Source organism: Felis catus, chromosome D4, assembly GCF_018350175.1.
Source record: "Felis catus isolate Fca126 chromosome D4, F.catus_Fca126_mat1.0, whole genome shotgun sequence".
Classification (NCBI taxonomy): Eukaryota; Metazoa; Chordata; class Mammalia; order Carnivora; family Felidae; genus Felis; species Felis catus.
The window spans coordinates 28231662-28257124 of NC_058380.1; the positions used below are offsets into that span (position 1 = coordinate 28231662).

Genomic DNA, 25463 nt, shown 5'->3' on the forward strand with positions numbered 1-25463 from the left:
AGATACTTCTGATAAGTGGGATCATACAATATGTGTCCTTTTTCGTCTGACTTGTTTCACTTAGCCTAATGTTTCCAAGGTTTATCCATGTTGTAGCATGTTTGATGAGTTGATGGACATTGGGTTGTTTCCACCTTTTGGTTTTGTGAATATGCTGTTTTGAACACCAGTGTACTATTTCTCTTTCTCTCTCTTTTTTGAAGCCTGAAAACATAATGCTTTTGGATAGAAATGTCCCTAAACCTCGGATCAAGATCATTGACTTTGGGTTGGCCCATAAAATTGATTTTGGAAATGAATTCAAAAACATATTTGGGACACCAGAGTTTGTTGGTAAGTTTTTTTTTTCTCCTGTGCTCATTTATTTCTCATCAATAATATGAATTATACTGGCAGAAACTCCCCTGCTGTAACATCATTTATTTCCCTGGTACATATTTCTAGTTTATACTTGAAGATAGAATCTGTTGATTCACTTTCTCTGAAAACTAAACATGTGTTTATTTCCTCTTAGCTCCTGAGATAGTCAACTATGAACCTCTTGGTCTTGAGGCAGATATGTGGTAAGGAGCATGTCCTTGATGCTTTCATTTTTCCGCTTTAGTGTACTATTCTTCTGACATTTGTTTCTGTTTTCGTTTTGTGTCTAGGAGTATTGGGGTGATAACCTATATTCTGTAAGTACCAAAATCCACGCCTTGTATTCTTTTCCTCTTTCTTTGAGACCATATGTCTTATTAACCATCTATATGTCATGTTGATCTCTTCAGTTTATGCATGCTTTTTATGTAAACATATTCATTTCACACCCCCAGAACACGTGTAGTTTATACTAATTAAACATTTTCTCCTAATTCGCAATGAGTCATCAGAAACTACAGCCTAATCACTGAAGGAAGCGTGGCTGTCCATCACTGCTGAGACAATAGGAAAGCGGTGTTTTTTTTAAATTTTTTTTAACATTTATTCATTTTTGAGAGACAGAGAGACAGAACATGAGTAGAGGAGGGCAGAGAGAGAGGGAGACACAGAATCTGAAGCATGCTCTAGGCTCTGAGCTGTCAGCACAGAGCCCAGTGCGGGGCTCGAACCCACAAACCGTGAGATCATGACCTGAGCCAAAGTCGGAAGCTTTTTTATTTTTTTTTAACTAAGAGATGCTATTCCAGATTAACTTTTTAAATGCATCCTATGCATTAAGCTGAAGCTGTTGTGCGTGACAACTAAATGCCCTGTAAAATGTAATCGGATTCTGAAGTGACTGCCCAAGGACAGATTATCATATTATTCCTCACTCCCGTTATTAGATATGCTAGGAATGACATGATAGCCCAAGAGGTAATCATTCATGTTCTGCACCCCACTTTATTAACAGCCTCAGTGGGGCCTCCCCATTTCTTGGAGACACTAAGCAAGAAACGTTAGCAAATGTATCTGCCGTCAACTACGAATTTGAGGAAGAATACTTCAGTAATACCAGTGCCCTAGCCAAAGATTTCATAAGAAGACTCCTCGTCAAGGATCCAAAGTGAGTGTCCATTATTCCTGAGGGGTACTTGGCCATGGCTTCAGCAGGACCAGGGCTAGCACTTGTATTGTGCATGCGGACCACGTTTATGAGAGCCTGGTGGGTTCCACGTGGCAAAGGAAAGCATGCCATGTGGAACGCTTCAGAAAATGCAGGCGGGGCCTTTGCACCTGCTCAGTCAGTCCCTGCAGACACAGTAAGATAGTCACAGAAAGACTGACTTCTTTCCAGCTTTCTTCCACGAAGCAGGCCCTGAACTGCATTTTCCAGAGCATCTGCTTGGTAGGCCCAACTGGCATGGAAACAACCTCAGTGTTTGCTTCTATGGTCACAGCATTTTTTTTCTTTCCCCTTCCCCCTACAAAGGAAGCGAATGACAATTCAAGATAGTTTGCAGCATCCCTGGATCAAGGTAAGTTGCATATTGTGATTGGTTTGGTATTATAGGACATCCCGGAATGCATTTGCCTTAGGCCTAGTTACTGTGGGGGTCTCACCACAGGTCACATCTGAAGTATTGGTTTTGACATTGGTGCCCTATTTTAAGATGGTGCACAGATGAGAGTGTCCTAATGATCACGGAGATGGAGGAGAATAAGCTATCACAATGCAGGATTGTAAATGGGGAGTTGAAGGTCGGTTGTAAATGGGTCAGGTCTACTCAACAGCCATGTTTGGTTTCACCTGTGGGATGTTGGCCCAGAGAATATTTTAATTTTTTGGAATTAATTGCCAACATTTAAATACCGTATCAAATCTGGATTTCCAGCGTCTGTTGAAAAATCTGAATGTCCACCAGTACTGAGCCCTCATTCCATAAGGCCACCCAAACGCTGCACAGCTGCCTTTGGGCCAGGGCCAGCGGCCGCCCCCTGGCACAACGTATACCTTTACATTACCTGCAACACCCATTGCCATTTGGGTTAAAGAACTGAAGTGCTCCGGCTAGAACAGAAAGGACCAACGGTGAGGGAATGTGGCAATTACAGAATAAAGTCATGGAACCGGTGAGGGGATTATGGTGCAACAACTTGCATCGCAGAAGTAGGGTTGGGGCATCCAGAGAGCTTTGCTGCATGAGCTCCTAGCAGTTGCGTGGGTTCCCTGAGGAGGCAATGGTGTCTCCTCTCATCAGTAGAACTAATGGCCTCCCAAAAAAGATGCAGTACAACGGATCCTAATGCTATCAGCCAGGCCAAATTTGCTAACCTCTGAGTTCCTACCAGCTCTAAATTATTACTTGATGATATATTAAGTTCAAATGCCTTATAACATAACCTCACCACGAATCTTGCCATTCCCAAACTCTCAGTCCAGAAAGTTGAAATTTAGCCTGTTCTGAGCCCAACTCTTCAGCTTTTCCCAAGACCCAGTCTTTATGGATTTTATCAAACCCTTAGCCCTAAGAGTTGCCCTCCGGAGACTAGGTTCCTAGCTTTTGCACGTTATCCCAACTTGTTCTGTTATTTTACTAAGGTGAGTGTGTAAGCATCCTAACTAACTACAGGTTTCCAAAAGTTGTCATGTAACCCATTTCCATCTTGGAGTGTTCTAAATTTGCTTTCTTGGACTTTGATTTTAGCCTAAAGATACCCAACAAGCACTTAGTAGAAAGGCGTCGGCAGTCAACATGGAGAAGTTCAAGAAGTTCGCAGCCCGGAAAAAGTGGAAAGTAAGATTGTTTGATAGGGAGGGATAACTAATTTATTTTCTCCGTGGCACTCCCTGTGGCCAGGCTCATCTCTTCTGACATTGGCCTTCAAAAGTGCATCCTTTTTGTTTGTTTCAATTGACTCTATAGTCTTCTGCACCATTAAACACTATTTTCAAAAGATAAGCAAAAATAGTATTTCAGTCCTCTTTAAGTCTTATTTTTGCATGTAATTTTGCATTTGTTTTAAATCAAGACCATTCCCAAGGCAAATTTTTAAATCAGTGCAACAAAATTATAGTGTAATCTTTTCCTAAGTTCAACAAACCACATTTTGAATAACTCTGTTCTTTGTGGTAAGCAGCATGGGAGTGCATTTATAGTAGAACTTGTGTAAATGGTTCTCTGAAACCAGCCTTGGTCTATGAATGGTTGGGATGGGGGTTGGGGTGAGGCCATGAGCATTTGTACTGTGGTCTCGTGTCCTTTTTCAATGTGAATGGCTTCTGCAGGGGCTGTATGGGGCATGGCTCTAAAGGGCATTCCAGTCAACCTTGAACAAATAGAAATTCAAGGTTGGGAAGGTGACAGGATGTCTTCTTATGCCCAGGACCATGTGAAGCCCGGAGGAAGCAGATACCTGCCATGTCTCTGAGCACTGGGCCAGAAATGTACCTCATTTTCACACCCATCACGTTTAGGGTGCCATGACAGGGATGAGGAGGACCACAGCACTAGGGTTACTTAAGACTTAACACTTAGTCTGAAAGAAGCCCTTAGACTAGGCTTAAAATGTAGAGAGAACACCATAAGTTTCTCTCTTTTTTTCTCTTTTTCACACACCCACACTCACCCCCCCCCCCACCCCCAACACACACATTGTTTTACCTATTGTTGTTCTTGCCTTTGAGAGTAAATGCAGGGGTGTTTGTCCTATAGGCTAAGGAGTTCCCCACCTGTTTGTTTCTAACAACTATATGAGTTTTGATAGTCACATTACTATTAATACCAGCTTGTCTGGGCACAAGGACACAGGACAGGACCCTTGAGTGGGGATGTGCAAGGGGTTTGTTAGGGTAAGATTCCATTCCTCAAAAAGTAGAGAAGAAAATATTAAGAGAGAAGGGGTATAGAGTATACAGTTGTGTAGTTAATAATGAAATGCGGAAGGAGAATCTCTATCCTGTTGTCTTAATTTGTAAGACCTTTAGAAATTTCTTTAGGCGTATATGATCCAACCTGCTTGGAAGGTCTCCCACCCCTAAAGAACATGCTGTCAGCAGTGAACGCTGTCTCAAAGACTTTGTCATTTGTACTAATTTGAATATCCTTACGTAAACTCTCTCTCTTCCTCTCTCCCTGCCTTTTTTTTTTTTTTTTTTTTTTTTAAGCAATCCGTTCGCTTGATATCACTGTGCCAAAGATTATCCAGGTCGTTCTTGTCCAGGAGTAACATGAGTGTTGCCAGAAGCGACGATACTCTGGTAAGCACACTTGTCTGCCTTGCTGACGTTCTTTCTTACAACTGTGTATTTCCAATGTTTAGGTTGTTTGATTTGTTCAACAACCCAGAAAACCTAAAGTCACGGAAGTGTCAGGCCTGTTCTTCCTCTGCTCAAGGTAGGGAGTTAGGTGGCTGATTTGACATACCGTATTGGTTCTTTCATTCTTGTTTCTCTTTGTTTGGATTGGCACCATGCCCAGTCCCACCCACTACCTCTGACACTACCACGCCCTGCCCCACTCCTCCCACACTCACAGTTTGGTGAGAGAATGACTGGCCAGCAGAAGAGGAAAGAGTTTATTCTAATTTCCATGAAGAAAATGAGAGTCCTCTATTGCCACTGACCTTGGAAAATACTTGATCATAATACCATAAAAGAGGCAAATACTCCTCCTACCAACACACACCCCCCAAAGTCAAGGCAAATACTGTGGAGCTTGCTGGGGGAGTTTGTGGTAGACCAGAAGGCTAAATCTACTTGCTCTGTTGACATTGTATTGAGTGCCTAAAACCCTTGAGAACAATTCCATACTTTTTCCCGTAATGAACACTGAAACCTAATCACAGATTAAGTCTTCAGATATGACTGGACACATCCGAATTCAATAAGACTGTCCCCTGACAGTCAGACAACAGGGCTTTGGGAGCCCTGGTGGTAAAGGGGATGTCAGAGAAGGGAGAACCAACCTGCTCCCGTGTATGCATAGTCAGTGTTTCATGAATGACTCCAGGGACTCCATGGGCAGGATCACACATCAGCAGACACGAGCTCTATCCCCGCCCTGAAGCTAGTTGCTTCACTGAGCCTCCAGGTGTAGCCTTGTAGAGTCAAAGGAGAAATGTTAAGGAGAAAACAGGAATGGGAAAGAAATAAGGTCGGAGAAGGAGGACATGGAAAAGAAAGTCTAGGTTTGGGAATTGTTTGAGGGTAACAGTGGAACCAGAGACAAGACAAAATCTGTTAACCTAAGGAAGATGAGAACAATTAAATGTTATAAATTAAAATAATCTTGAATAAGCACTTAGAGGAAAATATATGTGTCACAGTGCGAAGTTTAGGGAGGGAGAGGGCCCCAGGGTGCGTGGGGGTTCTAGGTGGGATGACCCCTCCTGGAACTCATGTTCCCTCATCATTCTGATGTCCTACTGATCATGAGGACCTGTCGTAACCATCTGCTTATCCCCCCCCCCCATTCACCTCATTTCTCTTGACTGTCCCTTTCATGAAAATGTCTCTTAGGCATCAATTGGAATTGTAATGGAAAAGCAAAACCTATGACATTCTTAACATGGAGTCTGTCCAAATATTATTAAAACCCTCATGAGGTTTGGATTCAGACCCATAGAGAAGAGAAAGCAGAAATCAGAGAAATGCTTTCTCCATTCCACCCCACAAGCAGAGACTCAGCCTCTGTGATAACGCTTTTCCAGATTTGAAATATGAGGAGCCACACCTCTGTGAGTCCAGAGATATTGTTTGGGATTTTTCTAGCTTATTCTTTAGTTTTAATGTACCATATTTGGTAAATATCTTATTATAAGAAAACTTTGACAAATTGGCAAGGATTTAACCAGTTTGACATTCTCTATTTTCTCTTTGTAATTAGCAATGCATCTGTTTTCCTTTTTCTGGCCTTTATTTTTACATTACTCCTCCTTTAGGATCTTTAAAATATACATATATGTATATATAGTGACTAGCTTTCAGAGAATTTTGCCATGTTATTCTATACTTAGAGGAGGAAGAAATTCCAGTGATCAAAAAATAACAATTCTATAATTGGACAAATTACAAATTAAGACTGTAAAATTCAGAGGTATCATTTCTTTGGTTCTATGGTTTTTAGACTCTGAGTTATGCCTGATATTTTCTACAGTGGTTTCTGGGACTATATATTTTGAAAGGTTTCCAAGATAAACACAGAAGATAATTTGTTATCAGTTGTTCTAAATCTGAATCTTGAAAGGTGTTTGCCATCTGGGTTATGATGCAAGTGACATTAAGGCACAGGTAAAAGAAGGTGGCGTTAGTTTCCTACATGGAAGGAGCAAAAAGTAACCTCCTGGTTCCTTTCATGACTGTGTGGATTTGTAGATTAAGTGGCCTACTTTCCTCTAGATGCTTCTCTTGACAAATGAGCATTGATTTCTCTTATGTTGATAAGAGGATCATGGCCAGCAAGCTAACTCTTTTTCCCTCTTCGTCCCTTTCAAGGATGAGGAAGACTCCTTTGTGATGAAAGCCATCATCCACGCCATCAATGATGACAACGTCCCAGGCCTACAGCACCTCCTGGGCTCATTGTCCAACTATGACGTTAACCAACCCAACAAGGTCTGCTACTGCTCCGCCAGGGGTAGTGGGCGGGGGGTGGGGGGTGGTCACTGTGACTGTACACCTCCAAGTTCACGGTGAAAAAGATCCCTTCTGCTTCTCCATCCCCCCCTTGCTGTTACAAACTCCATACTGTGGAGAAATCACTTCTGCGTAGAGAGTGAATTGAGTTAGAAATGAGGTCGAATGCACCGAGGGCCTTTCTCCATGCAAAGCCTTTCCCCACGACACTGTGAATGTGCTCATCCTGGAAATGAAACTGTCACCTTTGAGTGTGAATCCAGCAGAGGAAGGCTGGGTGTTCCCCCGGCTGTCCCCATTCCTGTTACACAGCAGTGGTTGTACGTCTGTTGAGACCTAAGAAGCTGTGTGGTGTTGGACAACGGTGACAGCTGCTTTTCCTTGCCTACCAAACCTCAAAAAATGTTTTTCTTGTCTCTTCCAGCACGGGACACCTCCATTACTGATCGCTGCTGGCTGTGGGAATATTCAAATACTACAGTTGCTCATTAAAAGAGGCTCAAGAATTGATGTCCAGGACAAGGTCATAATTCTGTTTTATTGCCACTGAATTACCTCCTAAGTATTTCCAAATGTCTTCCTATCACAGAGGTAACAGAGGAAAACCACATGTGCCCCTTACTTCATTTCTCAGTCTCCTACAAAGGAAGATGTCCTGTCCCATAGCCTGGTCCAGTCTGACCCGTGTTACAAACAAAAAGGCAAATACGTCCCTTTCTCTTGGCTCGGTTGCTCAGCATCAGCCTCTCCTTGCGCGCTACCCCAGATCTATTCCTTACTCATCACATGTACTCAACAGTGTTATGAGATGTCACATCGGGGAAAATTTTCATCGTCTAATTAATCTCATCAGAGATGTATTTGTCTGCATGTGTATTAGGGCAACAAAGTCAGGATGGTCCATGTGGCCATAGATTTTACAGAACTGTACACGGACTAGAGCCGATCCTGACTACGGAGGAAATTTGAACCGGAGATTGACATGAAGGTTTTAAGAAAACAAAAACATGATTTTGAAGTAATTCTAGATTTACCAAAGAAAGGTGCAAAGATAGGACAGAGGGCTCCTGGAGACCCTTCGCCCTACTTCCCAGAATGTTAACATCTTACATCACCTTGGTCTTTTTATCAAAACTAAAGAATAAAACGAGAGTTCCTTCCTCTTGGAAGTTGCTCCTTTGAAGTTTGCCATCACACAGGAAGGGAAATGGAGTGAGTCTGAGTGACGTGTGCATTTGGATCTGGAAATGTGACTCCATATTGGTTTTTATGCAGGGGGGATCCAATGCCATCTACTGGGCCTCTCGGCATGGCCACGTGGACACCCTGAGATTTCTCAATGAGAACAAATGCCCTTTGGATATTAAAGACAAGGTAAGGCTCCTTCTCTTCTTAGGGATAGTGGGAAGTAATCTGAGGCGACGTTTGAGTGTGGACATGCCACCTGCATCTGGATCCAAAGCAAAAGGGTCCATGATGAAAATCTTCCTGCAGGGAAGTTCAGAAGTATCTTTCTGCTACTGGCTGAGTCTAATATTAAAATCTGCATTTAGCTGAAATCTGCCAGCTAGTTGGCATAATATGCAAGCAGTAAATTATCTGCCCCATAACCTGGAAACTCAAGGTTCTACTAGAAAGACAACCAGAAGCAGATCCGAGTCCTGATCCTTGTGTTGAATTGCCATGTGTACATCTCTTTACGCTTCTCCTCCCCTCTGAAGTAGCTGCCAGTGCTGACCTTACAGTCCTTGGCACTAGAAGAATTCATGAGACAATGCATATAAAATAAGGCTTTGGGGAGCAAAGTTCTTATAACAAAAGCTGTTGATTTAGCAAGTTACCTTATTTTCATGTATCTGTGTTTCATTCAGTTCACACAAGAACCCTGTGAGTTCACGGGCAGGGCTTGAACATGTACCAAGGATTCTTACCTCCTCATTCATTATACGTTGTACTGTGCAACTCCTGTCTGCTCCTAGTGCTTGTAGACTGACTTTTCATGTTTAATCGGAGCTGCCATATACAGTTGTATGGACTGTGCACTGCTCTGTATCTAAAGGTTGATATTCATGTCAAAGACACACACACACACACACACACACACACACACACACACACACACACGTATGATGGCAGTTTTCGGTCAGGTAGCAACAAGCATCTTGTTTTGTATCAATCAGTTTATACTCACAGTTTTTGGACAGGTATAAGTAAAATATCATAAGGAAATCGTAGGGAAATTGCACCTATTGCAAATTCGGAGAATGCCACTGTGGGCTAATAGTGATGTTTTTTTTTTAATCTCTGAGAATGTAAGAAATAACATTCTCAACATAGACAATGAAATCAGAAACTTGCTCATAAATAAAACTGTGTTTAAGTAACTTAATATTAAAACAGGAATTTTGTGTTTTAAAAAGAAAATCACATGGCTACAAGCATCCGTACATAAAGAAGATTGGGAACCACCATGACAGAGAAGGAAAACATTCTCACGTAGGAGGTTTTATGACAAGCAGGAGGGGCTACACATGTGGGTTTCACGCTAGCTGTGTGGTGGACCCTCCACCCCAGGACCAAAGGGGCATGTGGCCTGAGGGTGGTGGGGGCCCCTTCAGGGGAGGACTGGAGCCAGGCGTGCATGGGAGTGGGCCTCCAGTCCTGTGCATTGAGTTTCTAGAGTCTGCTCCCGGAGAGTGCTCTGAATTTGGCTGTTTCTTTTACAGTCTGGAGAGACAGCCCTTCATGTGGCAGCTCGCTATGGCCATGCCGATGTGGTTCAGTTACTGTGCAACTTTGGCTCTAACCCCAATTTCCAGGACAAGGTAGGTCACGGTAGCCGACCTCACTTCCTTTCGCCTGCTGGGTGGCTATACCCGTAGCCGTTTGATATGGTCGGGTCCTTTGGGGTTTTATCCAAGGTAGGTTTTCTGCTTAGATTTCTGAGGGCAGGGACTCAAACAGGAGCACTAACATTCATTCATTCATTCATTCATTCATTCATTCATTCATTCACTCTTCTGGACAACCCTGTGAGTGAGTTGCTATTATTTTCACTCCTTCTTTTACAGAAGAGAACATCCAGGCACAGAGAGGTTCAGTAACATACCGAAGCTCACACAGCCTGTAAATGGTGGAGCTGGGGCTCAAACCCAAACAGTCTGGTTCCAGAGTCATCCTGTAAACACTTCACTGTACTAACCTCTCGTAGACAGACATCTGTGTCTAATGATGTTCGTTGTGAATATACAGGCCTTACAATCCTATAGATCTCGTGGCCAGCCATCACCCTGACTTGTTAAAGCACAATTATCTCAGCACGTCTTTGCCAGAGCAATAACAAATTATGTGAATGATCTCTATGTTATACACATGACAGAAATCCTGAGGTGTTAAGCTTGTTACAAGAATTCCCGCTCAGATAAGTGCTCTCCTCCTGTGAGGAGTCTCAGATGAACTGAATGAAGGCACTTTGATAAGAAAGATGTTATAAATCCATCCACCCCGGGGTTCTCCTGTGTAGAAGAGCTGAACCAGTGGTTCCAGGGGGCTCCTAAAAGTCAGTTGTTAGTAAACTGCAGGGGAAACTGAATTTATCCAACACCCAAGTGTTGAGGAAAGAAAATTAGTGAAGGAGAGACATCAGACCTGCGTCCATTATTTCAGATTTTGCTTTTTTTTTTTTTTTTTTTTTTTTTTTTTGCCACGAGCTCTTTTTTCTGTACTGCCTTGACTCGGCTGCTGATGTTGGCTGGAACTCACTGCGTCTGTACTGGTGTGCTCTTGTGTTCTCCTCCTTTACCTGTGTGTCTCTTTGGCCAGGAAGAAGAAACCCCCCTGCACTGTGCTGCCTGGCACGGCTATTATTCTGTGGCCAAAGCCCTTTGTGAAGCCGGCTGCAATGTGAACATTAAGAATCGAGAAGGAGAGACGCCCCTCCTGACGGCCTCTGCCAGGGGCTACCACGACATCGTGGAGTGTCTGTCTGAACACGGAGCCGACCTCAATGCCTCCGACAAGGTGGTTTGTGGGTAGATGTATCACACGCACTGGCAGGTGACCCGGGGGGCTGATGGGACTACAAGACTCCTCCATTAATTACCTACAATAACAAACTCGAATGTAGCAAATTATAATGGTCCTTTCTCTTCTCTGTTTGATAATTAATTATTAATCTATTAATATGAGATTCTGTTTGACAATTAATATTCATTTGTGGCATGTTAACACTTTATGGTCAGATGGCTCAGCTGTCTATTTTATGTTCCGCCTTTTTAGCTTTGAAGCAGGTATAGGAGTGATTGATCACTGGGCCTAAGACAATCTTCAGTTAGGACCAAAATTGGCAACTCTCTATTACTTTGTAGCGAAACAGAAATAGATGGTTTATTTACTTTTATCGCCCGCTGTTTCGTTAAAAGATAAAAACCACTCTTAGTTGGCTGATAATTGCAACTCTAGACCAGGTGCTCCTTTATTAATTAAGCAAATTCAGCATAATCTGTTTTTGTTTGTGAGCTTGTACTTAAATGAGGCTGTGGTGTTCCTCGTATCGTCAAATTTGGGATATTGTAGGTAAGTTAGGAACTGCCATTTGTGGAGTGTTTTCTTGGTGCAGAGAAGTGGTTCTCAGTTGGGAGCAAGCTTGCCCCCGGGGGGCATTTGGTGGTGGCTGGAGCCCGGTTTTGGTTGTCACAGCCAGGAGTGAGGGTTACTACTGGCATCTAGTGGACGAAGATCCGTGTGCTTTTGTTACACATCTTACAACTCCCAGCACAGGCCCCAGATGTCAGTTAGTATACTGAGGTAGAGAACCCTTAGAACAGATAAGTTACAGACATGTCCCCAGACTCTCTACGCAGCTCACGAAACTCAACATGTCTATTCGCCAGGGGTTCCGTAACAAGTGGAGGGAATTCCCAGGCTGGTCTTTTTTGGGATGCACCGATTTAGCATGTTTTATTTGCCTTTGATATGTATGACAGCCCTTGAGCACATCACTTCCCGTGGCTTTCCCAGTTTCTCCCTGGGTAAGAGAAAACAGGCTTTTTTTCTTTTTCTTTTTCTTTTTCTTTTTTTTTTTGAGAGAGAGAGAGCAATTGCCAGCAGTGGGGAGGGGTAGAGGGAGAGAGAGAATCTTAAGCAGGCTCCATACTCAGCATGGAGCCTGACTTGGGGCTTGATCTCATGACTCTGAGGTAATGACCCACGCCAAAATAAGAGACACTTAACTGACTGAGCCCCCAGGCGCTCCAAATGATAGGCTTTCTGCTTAGGAAGTAAGTGAAGACTGCTGAGCAAATGTTTTTAAGAGTGGTTTTCAAGGCACCTCGGTGGTTCAGTTGGTTAAGCATCCGACTCTTGATTTTGGTCATGATCTCATGGTCCTGAGATTGAGCCCCGTGTCGGGCTCCACCCTGGGTGTGGAGCTTGGTGAAGATTTTCTCTCTCATTCTCTCTCTGCCTCTCCCCTGCTCGTGCTCTCTCTGTCCCTCTTTCTCTCAAACAAGGATTTTAAAAAAATAAAAGGGGTTTTTAAGCGCTTGATAAAACAGGCCGTTGGAGAGCCAACAATTCCGTAAGTTCTATACATTTAGAGACAAGAAGAAGTGTTGGGTCTTTCTGTCTGACTGTTCGGGCCACGCCCGAATTAGTCAGGCTGATGGTCAGCTTAGTCTGTGGTTGTTCAGAGTGGGGCACACGAAGCCTCTCCCCCACTCGCCAGGAGTAAAGAATGTGTTGTAATCCTTCTTCAGGATCTGCAGTAACAATGCCATTGGCCAAGTAAACTTGGCCCAGTGGTGGCTGGAAAGGCAGGTGGCCAGGCCCACGTGCATAAGGGAAAGTGCTCATGGCCCCTGGTGTTTGTTACAGGACGGACACATCGCTCTTCATCTTGCTGTGAGACGGTGTCAGATGGAGGTCATCCAGGCTCTCATCAGCCAGGGGTGTTCTGTCGATTTCCAAGATAGGCACGGCAACACCCCCCTCCACGTGGCCTGCAAAGATGGCAACGTGCCCATTGTGGTGGCCCTCTGTGAAGCCAGCTGCAATTTGGATATCTCCAACAAGGTAACGCTGGAGGGGATCCCTGCGGGGGCCAGCAGGGCGTGTCCCTCCACCTGCTTCTGGGTTTTCTCCAAGTTTCTCTTCGAGTCTCTTCATTGTTCAAAGCCAGTGTTACTTGTAGGGACCTGTTCTGTTCTGGCTTGTAGAGCTGTCTACATTAAATCATACTTTACGTTGGACTTTTGAATAACTTCGTGAAATAACAGAAAATCATTACATTATTAAGTACTTCCTACCTAGCCAGGTTGTTATTGATGAACATCAAGAGAGGGAGAGAAAGGGGGAGTGTGTGTCTGTGTGTGACCTCTTGTAGAAGAATCCCAGAACATCAGTCAAATTAGAACATCTTTTTGCAGTACTAAATCTCCAGGAAAACACCTCATTGAGATTCCTAGGACCAGATTTCTCTTCTTGGCTTTCTCCCTTGAGAGTTTTTATGGTCAAACATTCAGAACACCTTTTTTGTGCTAAATAAATTTAGTAAGACCAAGGGAATGCTACTATTTGGTGAATACTAAAGAAATGAAAATAGTCACACGATGAAATGAAAAAAACCCATATGTTGACTTCTAGAAGTTAGCTAACACCTTTCCTTTTCCCTGAATACTATAGAGACTTTCATTACCAAATAGGACAGAACAGTTGTATATTCATGTGGTTTCAGGCATGTAATTGTACAAAAGGCAAGCACTACTCTTTCATGATTGTGTTGAAGACAAAGTCCAAGTTGAATTAAAATTTTGATTGTGGGAAGTGTTTGTTTATAATTGGCAGACACGATGCCAGCAGAATTTTCTCATGATTTGTTTGAGGTAAGAGAATTAACAGCTAAAATAGCTGGAAAATTACACGTCTACAAAAAATTATTCCTCTTGCCTATTATGTGATTAATTCTCATGAATCTTGAAATCGGCAGTCTTCACATTCTGGAAATTTGAAAACGCAGGATCATAGGTCTTAGGCATTAGCTGCTGTGCTGGTTGCTTTCTTTGTTTATCCCATTCTAATCCTGCCAAGTCTGTTAGGTAAAGTGGCTTAAGGGGAAAGCCAAATGTAATATTAAGCAGCATCAAGATCTTGGCTTTCCTTCTAGGAGTCTTTAAACGAATAAAAAATGGCTTCAGGGAACATCATGGTACTTATTTGAATACCTTTGGACTTGGCCATAGTCCACACAGCTGGCCTACTGTGTGCACAGAATCTGGGATGAACTGTCTCCTGGGAAGGTGGAGGAGCAGAGCGGGTGACTCATGGTACTGGGCACTAAGTGAAAGAAGGGAATGGGTGTTCACCCCGCGCCTAAGCGCAAGCCGTGCGCTTGCTAAGTCTGCTCTTTAAAATACCCAGCAAGATAACCCTAGACTTCATGTTTAAAAACAACTGACTTATTTAACAGGAAGGCCTCTATGTTGTTGAGGCTGCAGATGGTAGTTCATACATACCCACACACACTTGCTTTTACCATATTGGGCCACACAGCAGCACAGAGAGGGCATTCCGTAGGTGATTTTGTCACTGAGTTGAGCTCAGCTGGAGCTCCACAGTGTCACCCTCCTAGAATCAGCAGCCTCGTGCAGTTACTTGGGACCCTCTTGGTGCAGCAGCGAGCTGACTGGCAGCTCCACGTGGAGCCAGAGACGAGGTTCCCCAGGCCGCCATCAGTTTTCAGGGACTCGGCACACCGTCACTCCGTGGGCCTCACGCCTTCTTCAGTGGGTTGGTGACATCTTCATTTTTTTCTTCCTCTTCCCAGCGAAGACAGAAAGCATGTTGTACTCATGCACGCGTCCGTGCACACACAGACACACACACAGAGATGCACACACAGACACCCGTGCATGCACGCACGCAGACCAGCACACAGACACGTGCACCCACACAGATACACAGACACACGCACATAAACAGATGCGCACACACGCAAACACACAGATGCGTGTACGTGCACACGGGCACACGGACATGCACATAGACACGCACAGACTCACATCTACAAATGGGCACACATACATACACACGCGTGCACATGTGGACATGTACACGGACACACACACACACACGTACATATCCAGGCATATGCGTGACAATTCCGTGCCCAGTAAGTGTGTGTTAGTGCCTTTCTCTGACAGTACTGTGCCAGAGCAGGATGAGGGGCTTGTGGATAGCATAGTGAATGGTTCGTGCCCCCAGGTGTTTTTTGGTGTAGCTGCGCTCATGTTGCAGTCACTGCTGTGAAAGAGGCACCAGGTGCTGTGGAGATGTGGACATCTGCACATGAAAGAAACAGAGAGAGCTTTTGGATGAAGGAGAGAGGAAAGTGTGTTTCAGACCAGGGGAAGTGTTTGTGTATGTTTGGGGGCTGTCTGGCTGCACCTGTAGCTGACGTGGGGTGTAGGCATTTAGGGAGGCCGGCAATGGGGCAGAGAGAGAAAATGCAGGTGGAAGGGGACATTGGGTCCAGAAGGTGCAAGACCTTGACCATAAGGCTCGGGAGTTTGGATTTGGTTCTGCCAGAAGTCGGGGCCTTCAACATGTAAACTTCCTAGTCCTTTTTCTTTGTTGTCCTTTTTCCCTTCCATGAACGATACCTCCCATTGCCAGGCTCCTCTTCCTTACACAGAAATCCAAACACCTTGCTACATCTTCACAACTTCATTTCCTTCTCACTGTGTCTCTAGGGTATTTGATCTCTGCTCTGCTCCCTATCACTCTAGATGATAGTAAACTAGCACAGGCTGGTGCACACATTGCAGCGTTATTTGTAAGGGGCGGGAATGGAACCACCTTAAGCGTCCATCTTCAGTGGGCTGGCTGAGTGAATTGTGGCACATCCACATGCCAAGTGTTACTCAGGTAGCCGAAAGGACAAATTAGATATAGTCACAGGCCCCGCAAGATGTGTGCCATGTATTACTAGGGGGAACGTAGCAAGTGACAGGCTAGAAAGTGGAATATGTCTTGGCTTTTCACATTTTTTCTTTCCTCTCGTGGATTCATAGCTAAAAGCTTGGAAGGCCGGGCACCAAGCCGGAAGTGCTCTGAGGAGGGGAGCCTGGGGAAGGGGACAGAAGGAAAGGAGCGCCTCTCTTCTCCACCACGGATCCTATGCGTCCTGGTCCTGCCGCGTCCTTTGCACTTTCTCTGTCAGCATGTGTTCACTTCATAACAAAAACTTACATTTGCAAATAAACAGCATAAGACAGACACCTGAACTTCCTCTGCTTCCAGTATCCACCAAGGACACTTTTTTTGTGGTTCCCCCAGGGCAGAAGAAATACCTAACAGTTCTGTTTATTAAGCGGTTCAGCCCGAACAACCTAGTAAGAATTTATGTCCTAACGACTCAGTAGGTGTTGGGGAAAAAACGATGCCCACAAATGGAAAGAAAATGAATATTTTCATTTCATTCTTCCATAACTACACTTGCATGCTGATGGGATGTGTGTGCTGATTGGGCACCTCACAGCTCCTCAGACCTTGGACCCAGCCAGGCTGGACACTGCATTATTCCTATTCTACACCCGTGTTCTCAGGGTACTTGTTTCTTGTCACAGTAACCACCAACCCCCCGCTGTGCAGATACGATGGCATTGAAAGGAAGGCAGTGTGATCTAATGCTGAGACCCTAAGCTGCCTGGAGCGAGTAGTTCACTTTATGTCTGAACCTGCTGGTTCCATCAACAATGTAAAATATTCCTCAGTACCCCATGGATTCACTGCAGCGCCCTGAGGTGCCTTGGCGCACAGTTTGGGAACCACACACATAAACAGTGGAGAGCATGGTGGGCATGGCCTTGCAATGTCACCTCATTAGAACGACTTCACTGGCTATCGTTCCATCCCTTTGTCCCTTGCAGTGTCTAATTTGAACTGTGGTGCAGACCTTTCTGGAACCTTGGGCCCCTTAAGAAGAACCCTGACTCATGCCTCCTTTCTACCAGCACAGGAGGAGACTCGATTTAGTTATCTTATGATAAGCCTCCTACTCTTTCATCCTTTGCAGTTTTCTTTCAAAGTGACTCTTTTAACTGGAAAATACTTCAACACATTCCTCTTGGCTTGCCTCCCCCCAGGAGAGGGAGGGTTTCTGGAGAAGGGAGTCCACACGTCCTATTTCTTCTGGGGGATCCCAGGTCCCGCACACAGTACCGGCCCGTGGGATAGACTCCCGTCAGTGCCATCCTCAGCAGCCATTGTGAGAAGGACTCTCTTTGGGCTTTTTTTTTTGTGTGTGTCTTCCAGTATGGACGAACGCCTCTGCACCTTGCAGCCAACAACGGGATTCTGGACGTGGTCCGCTACCTCTGTCTGGCGGGCGCCAACGTGGAGGCGCTGACCTCGGTGAGTCACTTTCTGGCAGAAGAAAGCCACGGAAAGCCGTAGAGAACGTTTCGGGCCTCAAGGGCATCGGGGAAAGGTATCGCTTGGCAACTGCATCTCAAGCAGACAAGCTGCTCTTAAGCTTTGCTTCTGCAGTGCCGTTCCGTAGACAGTTGCCCACACAGAGCCAGGGTGATAGCTGGTTACGCTCATTGGTGCCAGGGCCCTTGGCGCTCTGGGGCCCGCACTGCCAGGAATGCCTGCTGTTTCCCGTGCTACACAGCAGCGCCTTGGGGTGTTTTGTTAGATATGTGTGTTTTCCTTTTCTAAATGCTCCCCCTCCCCTACAACGGCTCCGGAGGTGCCCTGGGCTCTGGGGGAGGAAGGAGGAAGGAGTCTCAGGTCTCAGGGTGGGGAACTGCTTACAAGAGCTGTTCTCTCTTGTTTAAAAAGTCTGCCTTTCTTATTGTGTTCCCGGCGCCTCCCCACCCCTCATTCCGTGCCTGGCACCACCCTCCAGGAGGAGCCCTTTGATTTACAGTTCATGAAATACCAAAGAGGGAAAATACATAGACTGATGCGATAAGATGGTCATTTTACTGCTACAGTGAAATTTTATCATTTGACTTGTTTCTGGCCTAATGGTAGGTTGAGTCTGCTAAACCTCACTAATGCGTTGCTGATGTAAAGTGTGCATCTGAGGAAATCCATTGGGATTTTAAAATATGGCAGCCAACTTTGGGAAAATCAAGGCCTCATTTCTTGGAGAGTCATGTAGGGGTTGGCAAACCACGGGCCGCAGGCCAAATCCAGCCTGCTGCCTGGTTTCTGTAAATAAAGTTTTACTGGGACCCAGCCATGCTCATAGTTTACAGCCCACCAGCTGTTTCTATAAATCAAATTTTATTGAGACCCACCCAGGCCTATTATTTAAGTATTCGTGGCCACTTTCACATTATAAGGGCACAGTTGAGCAGTTACAACAAAGACCCTATGGCCTACAGAGCCCGAAGTTATCTATTCTCTGGCCCCTTATAGAAAATTACTGACCTCTGGTCAGAGACATTGCCTCCCTGACTGTACTGATGTTCCTTTGATGTCATTCTGTCCCCACAAGTAGTGGGCCCATTCTCTGTAAGTGTCGAGCCCTGTGCTGGGCTTTTCTGCAGGCCCAGTGAAGGCCAGTGCTCTAGATGGGATTGTCCCTTTCTCAGGATACCTCCTTGCCCATCACAAAACCCTGCACGGCCATGCATGGGCTTCTAGGCCTCGTGTGCCATTATCAAACCCTGCCCAGCCATGTCTCGGCACTCAGTTCAGTTACTCCACAATAGAGTATTTATGTGCGTTTTTATGAGGAGAAGTTTTTTTTGTTTGTTTGTTGTCACAAATGTTGCCTCATAAAAAACAAACTGTCAGGGATGGCTCTGAAGATACCAGCTGCTGATTCTGCCACATCTCACAGGTTGGGGGCGCTAACATGTGCTGCCCTAGGCCTCTGCTGGGTCCCCAGTGCTGCCCCATGACCTCTGTGAGCCCTTGCCCACAGCAGCTATTTCCTTGCCTCCCGCGAGTGGCCTCCCCTCCAGTGAGCCCTCAAGTGTATCTCCCCACTCATTCTCTGTTCACCACTGGGCCTCCCTGCTCCCCAGGAGTCCACTCACGTGCCTTACTCCTTTCTTCATTCCCCAAATACTAGGCATGTACTGTGCACCAAGCACTGCTAGGACCCAGGAACACAGTGGGGCACAGGCAGGTGATTTCTCCTCCCTCAGAAAACTTCCAGTCTCTTGACAGAGAGTCAGACCCACGAGCCACAGCAGTAAATGTACAGTTAATGGGGTCTCCAGAGGGTTACGCACCAGGGCCCTGAGGGAGTTTCCGCGGGTCGGGAGTGCTCCTCAGGGAGAGTGTAGGGAGCACCCTGTGAGAAGCCACAAGGCCTTCCAGGAGCCTGAAGGACAGTGGGCTGTAGTACAGCATGGCGGGCCGGGGTGCACAGGGCCGGATTGCGCCCTGCCTCCCAGGCCGTGCAGCGGAGACTAAGGTCTCCCTCTCCCAGTTGTCTTAGGTGTCCAGCAGGAGAGGGGATCATCATGGAGACACCGTGCTCCCTGCTGACGACATCTCCAGCAGTGCCCTAACATGCGTAGTAGGTGCCGTCCTAAATGTGCCAGAAGCCATATCCAAAAAGAAAAGCAACGGAAGAAATTAATTTCAGGAATATATTTTGTTGAGCACAAAACATGCAAAATGTTATCATTTTCGATCTGCAATCCGTATTTTAAAACTATTGAGATCTTTCACATTCTTCTGGGCCTCATTTCAAGCACTGAGTAGTCAGGGCTGGGGAGCAGCCGCCTCCTTATTGGCAGAAAACAGTGTGGGGCGGGGGGGGGGGGGGGCGCCTTTCCTCTGCTTCTGTCCCCGCTGCCTGAGCCCCAGAGTTCCGGTCCTTGACCTCAGCTCTCGACCCTGCAGCGCCCCCTAGTGGTCGCCTTACCTCTTTTTCCGGGGCTCCGGCCCCCTCCCCCCCCCCCCCCCCCCCCCCCCCGCGCAGTCCCTGCTGGACTCCAGCCTCTAGGTCCAGTCCCCAGTCACCTCCTGGTCTCTCTCTCCTTCAAAACGTTTTTATTGTAAGATATAACACAGATTTTTTTTTTTTTTTTTTTTTTTTTTTTTTTTTTTTTGCAAAGCACATGAACAAAAGTAAAACTTACTGAATTGTTATTATAACATCAGCACCTTTATAAGCACTCAGGTCAAAAAATAGAACCTTAAGGTCACCACCCTGGGGCCTGTCTCAGTTGCTGCATCACCCTCCGCACAGCATAACCTTGCCCTGACTTTTGGGGCAACCGTGTCTTCGTGCCAGCAGCGTTTCCTGCCTCTGCTCGCCTCTTCCAGCCACGCGTCCATCTCAGTGGCCTCCCCCCTTCTCACCACCCAGGCCTGCAGCTGCTCCTGGGCTCAGGCCCACCTCCCCGGCTCTAGCCCCGCTTGTCCCGGAGCGCCCCTTCAGACTCCTTCTGGGGGGCACCACCCTCACAGGGTCCCGGCCCCCGCGTTCGTCCTCTCCCTCTGGCTCTGCCCGTCTCTGTCAGTATCTGACCTTTGCAGGGTGCGTCAGCATGTGGCACGTCGCCCGGTCTGGGGAAGGGGAAGCTCTGCTTGCCTCTCCTCCCCTGCATCCTCCTGGGGACCACATCCTGGGTTCCTCTTGGTCTCCTAGCACTGTGTTCTCTGGCCTCTGTCTGGTTAAGGACCTCTGTGCTTCCCCCAGGACCAGCTCATCCTCAGATCTGGGTCTGGATCGCCACATCTATGGTTCTGGAAAGAGCCAGTGAACTCCGACCTCCACTGCCCAGCCTCACCCTTCACCCCTGTCCCCCCTCAGCTGGACCTGGCAGAACAGGGCTCTTTGCAGGTCGTGGGAATCCCCTCGCTCTCTCCCACCTCATCGAATTGGCACATGCTCTTTTTTTCCCTCTGGAATCTCATGCGTTTCCACCCCCTCCTTCCCTGCATGTGGTGCCTGTGCACACACGCCCCTGCTATAAGGTAACATGATGTGCTCCTTCTTTCAGAGTAAGAGACTTTTTTAGTGTTTATTTTATTATTTTTGAGAGAGAGAGACAGACAAACAGACAGAACATGAGCAGAGGAGGGGCAGAGAGGGAGAGGGAGACACAGAATATGAAACAGGCTTGAGGCTCTGAACTGTCAGTACAGAACCTGATGCAGGTCTTGAACTTGGGAACAACAAGATCATGACCTGAGCTGAAGTCGGACACTTAACCAACTGAGCCACCCAAGCGCCCCCAGAGTAAGAGACTTTTAATGCCTCGTGGCAGGCACCCAGGCACATAGTAGCAGATGACATTAGTGGCAGGAGGATTCTGGGACACTAACTCCTTCTCACCTTTCGATATTAAACTGGAGCCCCAGACGGCCTCCTCTTTCCCAGCCCCCTCTGGCGGGTGTGATTTGCTCTCCTTTCTTGCTCTGTTGGAATTGGCTGCTGGTCCCCCATGAAGCTGTGAACCCTTGGCCATGATCGTGTGCTATTTGTTCTGGTCTCCTAACTGATCTCCTTGCTTCTACCCTCACGTGTCCAGTCTGTTTCTCAGGCAGCAGCTTGTGTGACTCTATTCAAATATAAATCAGAACGTGTCCCTTCTCTGTTCAGACCCCCCATCAATTTAGAAGTCCTTATGTTGGGGGTTCCCTTCAATATCAGCCCCTCGCATTGCCTCCCTGACACCCATCGCTTGCTCCATCTCTTCCCTTTGACCCCCCTGCACCACATGAGCCATATGAGCTTCTTTGAAATTCTTCAAACATGGTAGCCATGCTGCTGCCTCAGGGCCTTTGCACTTGCTCCTCTTCACACGACTTTCTTCAGGTATCCAAATGGCTTGCCCTCTCATTTCCTTCAGGTTTCAACTCAAAACATCACCTTCTCAATGAGGCCCTCCCAGACCACTGTTTGTAACCAAGAAAACACTAAGGGTTAGAATTGCTTGTGGGAGTCAGCAGGGGCCCACGGTAGAGCAAGGCCAAGAATGCAAACTTCCAGCTCCTACCCCATTCCCTCCGAGAAAGGCTGAATTCTCAGCTCTTTAATTAATAATTATTGCTGCTTCCTTTTCCACGACTGATGGTCTGTTCTTTCTATTTGGTTTTCTCTAATCTGCTCAAGTGGTGAGGGTGTCTGTTTCCACCATACGGATGAAGAGTTTTCCAGGAGGCCGAGTGACTGGCCACGTAGCTGGTGAGGGACACATTCAGGACTTCAACCTGGTCTACCTGACTCCAAAGTTCTTTCTACTACACTGACAGGCTTTTCTTTTGGGAGCCTGAATAGTGTCTCTTAGGGCAAAGCATTTTGCAAACTGTAAAGTGCTGTATAAATGTAGGACATGTGGTTGATGGGGGTTTTCCTGTTGTTTGAAAGGCTCTGCGATGGACACTGACTTTTGCCAGTGAAGGTCCTCTGCCTGTGTCATGTGCAGACCTGGGGTCTCTGAGAGAAGTGCTGTGGCCAGAAGGCACACAAATTCAGTCAAGGCTCAGTTTTTTCCAGTGGGGACAGTGGTTCCCAAACTTTGCTGCACAATGGAATCACTTGGGAACACTTACAACCGCAGTGTCCAGGTGGCAACCAGACATAGAGAAGCAGAGTGTCCAGAGGGAGTGGACATGTGCAGGCACCAGGAGGTGCTAAGGGCCCCAGCGATTCCAGTGTGCGGTCAGATTTGGGAACCACTAACCTGAAGCCTTTTCTTATGTCAGTAAGGATCTGGGCAGTTGGGCATGAATTCCTGGTTGGGCTGTGGTGTCCGACAAGATCCCTAATTGACCCCAAAGCAAATGAGAAGCCCTCACCTGCCCGTTGGAGACACCTGGGGACTTTAAGGGAGAGAGAGAGATGGGTGGGAGACTGCCTCCCCGGAGCACCCACGTGAGCTTCCAGCTTCGGCCCAAGGCAGTGGTTCTCAACCGGGGCCATCTCGCACCACCCAGGGAACGCTTGGCAATGTCTGAATGTTGTTACTGGACCCCCAAGACCAGGTTTTTGAGTCTCAACCCTAAACTTGAGAGAAAGTAGGCAGGCAGAACTTATTAGAGATAGCCTGTGTACGAGGGAACCAACAAGCAGGAGGAATGTTGCTCCCAGAAGGGACAGCACGCAAGGCTTATAAAGGCACGTTTCCAAAGGGTGAGAGCAAGCAGTGGGGAAGCATCCTTCAGTCCCACAGTCATTATCTTGTGGTTGTTACTTTTTAGTGGATACAAGACAATCACAGGATGCCTTTCCCCATGTTCAACGTTCCTTTAGAACTCCTAGAAAACAGAAATACTTGTGCAAGGAGGCTTTAAATTGCTACTTCTAATTTTGCCCAGACCACCGTTACTCCCTAATGACTCTTATCTCTCCCTTGTCTCCCTTCCAGAAGGAGATTTTTGTCTCTAAGCCTACGGAAACATTTAACCCTTGCCTTAGACCAGTGGCTTTATAGGAGTTAGTCCCTTTTGCTTTCCCTATATTGTCTCATGAAGACACTTTGGGTTGTTACGTGTTTGGGAAGGCGATGCTGCTGGCATCTGATGTGGAAGCCAGAGATGCGCTAAACATCCGGCATGCGCAGGACAGCCCCGCCCTCACAGTAGAGATTGATCTGGTCCCAGACGTCAACAGTGCTGAGGCTGAGAAACGCTGGTCTCATGAAACCCCGCGCATGGCTCAGATTATGACTCGAGAAATTCAAAGATGTGCTGTTAATCAGATTCAGGCATCCGTGAACTTCCGCGGGAATGGAACTTTAACTGTTAGTGATAAACATTGAGAGAGGGGCCGAGATGCTTCTAACTCTTCTTGTTGAAAAGATACTGCTTGTATTTGCATGGGAATTGCAATTTTCTACTTTCGAATTTGTAATGTCTTTAAAACTGCAGCAGAACAGTCCCAAAGCCTCCATTTCCTCCTTGGGGGCACGTGAACAGCCTCCATGCCTGCCTCTCCCAGGCGACTCCAAGGGTCAGTCAGTGCAGGCACAGCCCTGAGAGCTGGACCAGGCGCATGATATCAGGAGGTGCTCCGTACGTGTTAGCCGGTGTCGTGCTTATTCATGGCACAGAAATGGAAGTGAATTTGCTCACTATGAAACTGCAGCCCTATGAAAATTCTCTAATTGAAAGGTGCTGCAGACTCTGATGTCCTTCTTTTATGTTCACTGAAACTCTTTAGGTCAAAATGGTCCATAAAACTAAGCCTTTTCTTTGAAATGCACAGTTATTACCAGTAACTAGCATCCTATGAGTGCTGAGGTTTGTTCTTGGAAGGAATTTAAGTCATTAGCTAGCACTAACTAGAATTTGGCATCTGTGAAAGTCTTCATTGTCTGCTTTATTGGAGAGGGGTTCAGGATTTGGGGTAATCCGCTCGCCAGCGAGGTGCCAAGTGTGATGAAAGCTTGTGGGTCTGAAACATCGCACCGATGGACTTCAAGGCACCAGTGCACAATTTTTTCCTAATTCTCCTCTTCTTTTCCTGGGCAGCCCAGTGAAATAAGGATTCTACAGAAGAGAAAGAATCTAGGACACACTGTTTATCCACCTTCTTTGTTTCTGACGCCTGTTACGCCTGTTTCTGCAGAGCTAATGTATGGAACAAACAGCTCTTGTGCGAAGGAAAGAAACTAATCCTTTTTCTCCAACAGGATGGGAAGACAGCAGAAGAGCTGGCTAAATCAGAACAGCACGAGCACGTAGCAGGTCTGCTTGCAAGGCTCCGGAAGGTGAGAAATGCTGTTTACCGGTCTGAAATTCTCTGTTTTATATGAAAAGGTCTGCCTTTTTCTTTGTAAAGAATGAGATGAACAAAATGAGGCTTTGGGCACACGGGTTATTTGAAAGGTGTCTGTCCCTGTCCTGTGGTTTGCATACAGTTAGCGTCAATGCATCAGCTACCTATCAGTTTCCTCTTCTGTGTTTGGACTGGGAAATCATTTGATCTCTTTACAGTTGCTATGCCTGGTTTCCCTCCTCCCGCCCTCTCTGTAATAACCGTCCCCACAAAGTAGACAGGAAATGAGAAGGCTGACTGCTTCTTTCCTTCTTAATGTGTTGAGCTCCCAGATATCACATGATACGCTCTGATCCAGGAAACACCGTTGCTCTAAGGTTTAAGGACACAGGACAAAATGAAGTAAATGGCAGGTGTGTCTTTCCAGCCCAGGTCATAACAATGTGTATCAGGACTCCTCAGAATTAGTCACACCCTTTAAGGTAGGAACTCTGTGTCTGAGACTCTATCCTAAAGAAATGAAAGAAATGCAGGAGGGGCGCCTGGGTGGCGCAGTCGGTTAAGCGTCCGACTTCAGCCAGGTCACGATCTCACGGTCCGTGAGTTCGAGCCCCGCGTCGGGCTCTGGGCTGATGGCTCAGAGCCTGGAGCCTGTTTCCGATTCTGTGTCTCCCTCTCTCTCTCTGCCCCTCGCCCGTTCATGCTCTGTCTCTCTCTGTCCCAAAA

General features: G+C 46.4%; 1 protein-coding gene across 8 annotated transcripts in view; it reads left to right on the top strand.

The window, feature by feature from the left end:
- Positions 1–25463, top strand: part of DAPK1 (death associated protein kinase 1) — a 185693-nt gene that overhangs the window by 127153 nt on the left and 33077 nt on the right. For 7 of the 8 annotated variants that reach the window (XM_045043702.1, XM_045043698.1, XM_023242235.2 and 4 more), the window contains exons 5-19: positions 204–333; positions 515–563; positions 651–677; positions 1376–1528; positions 1895–1940; positions 3111–3200; positions 4571–4663; positions 6899–7018; positions 7464–7562; positions 8315–8413; positions 9766–9864; positions 10862–11059; positions 12914–13111; positions 17351–17449; positions 24652–24729. In XM_045043702.1, coding sequence (XP_044899637.1) covers positions 204–333; positions 515–563; positions 651–677; positions 1376–1528; positions 1895–1940; positions 3111–3200; positions 4571–4663; positions 6899–7018; positions 7464–7562; positions 8315–8413; positions 9766–9864; positions 10862–11059; positions 12914–13111; positions 17351–17449; positions 24652–24729 — 1578 coding nt within the window. The remainder of the gene's footprint in view (positions 1–203; positions 334–514; positions 564–650; positions 678–1375; positions 1529–1894; positions 1941–3110; positions 3201–4570; positions 4664–6898; positions 7019–7463; positions 7563–8314; positions 8414–9765; positions 9865–10861; positions 11060–12913; positions 13112–17350; positions 17450–24651; positions 24730–25463) is intronic. The other variant, XM_045043704.1, reaches the window with a different exon arrangement.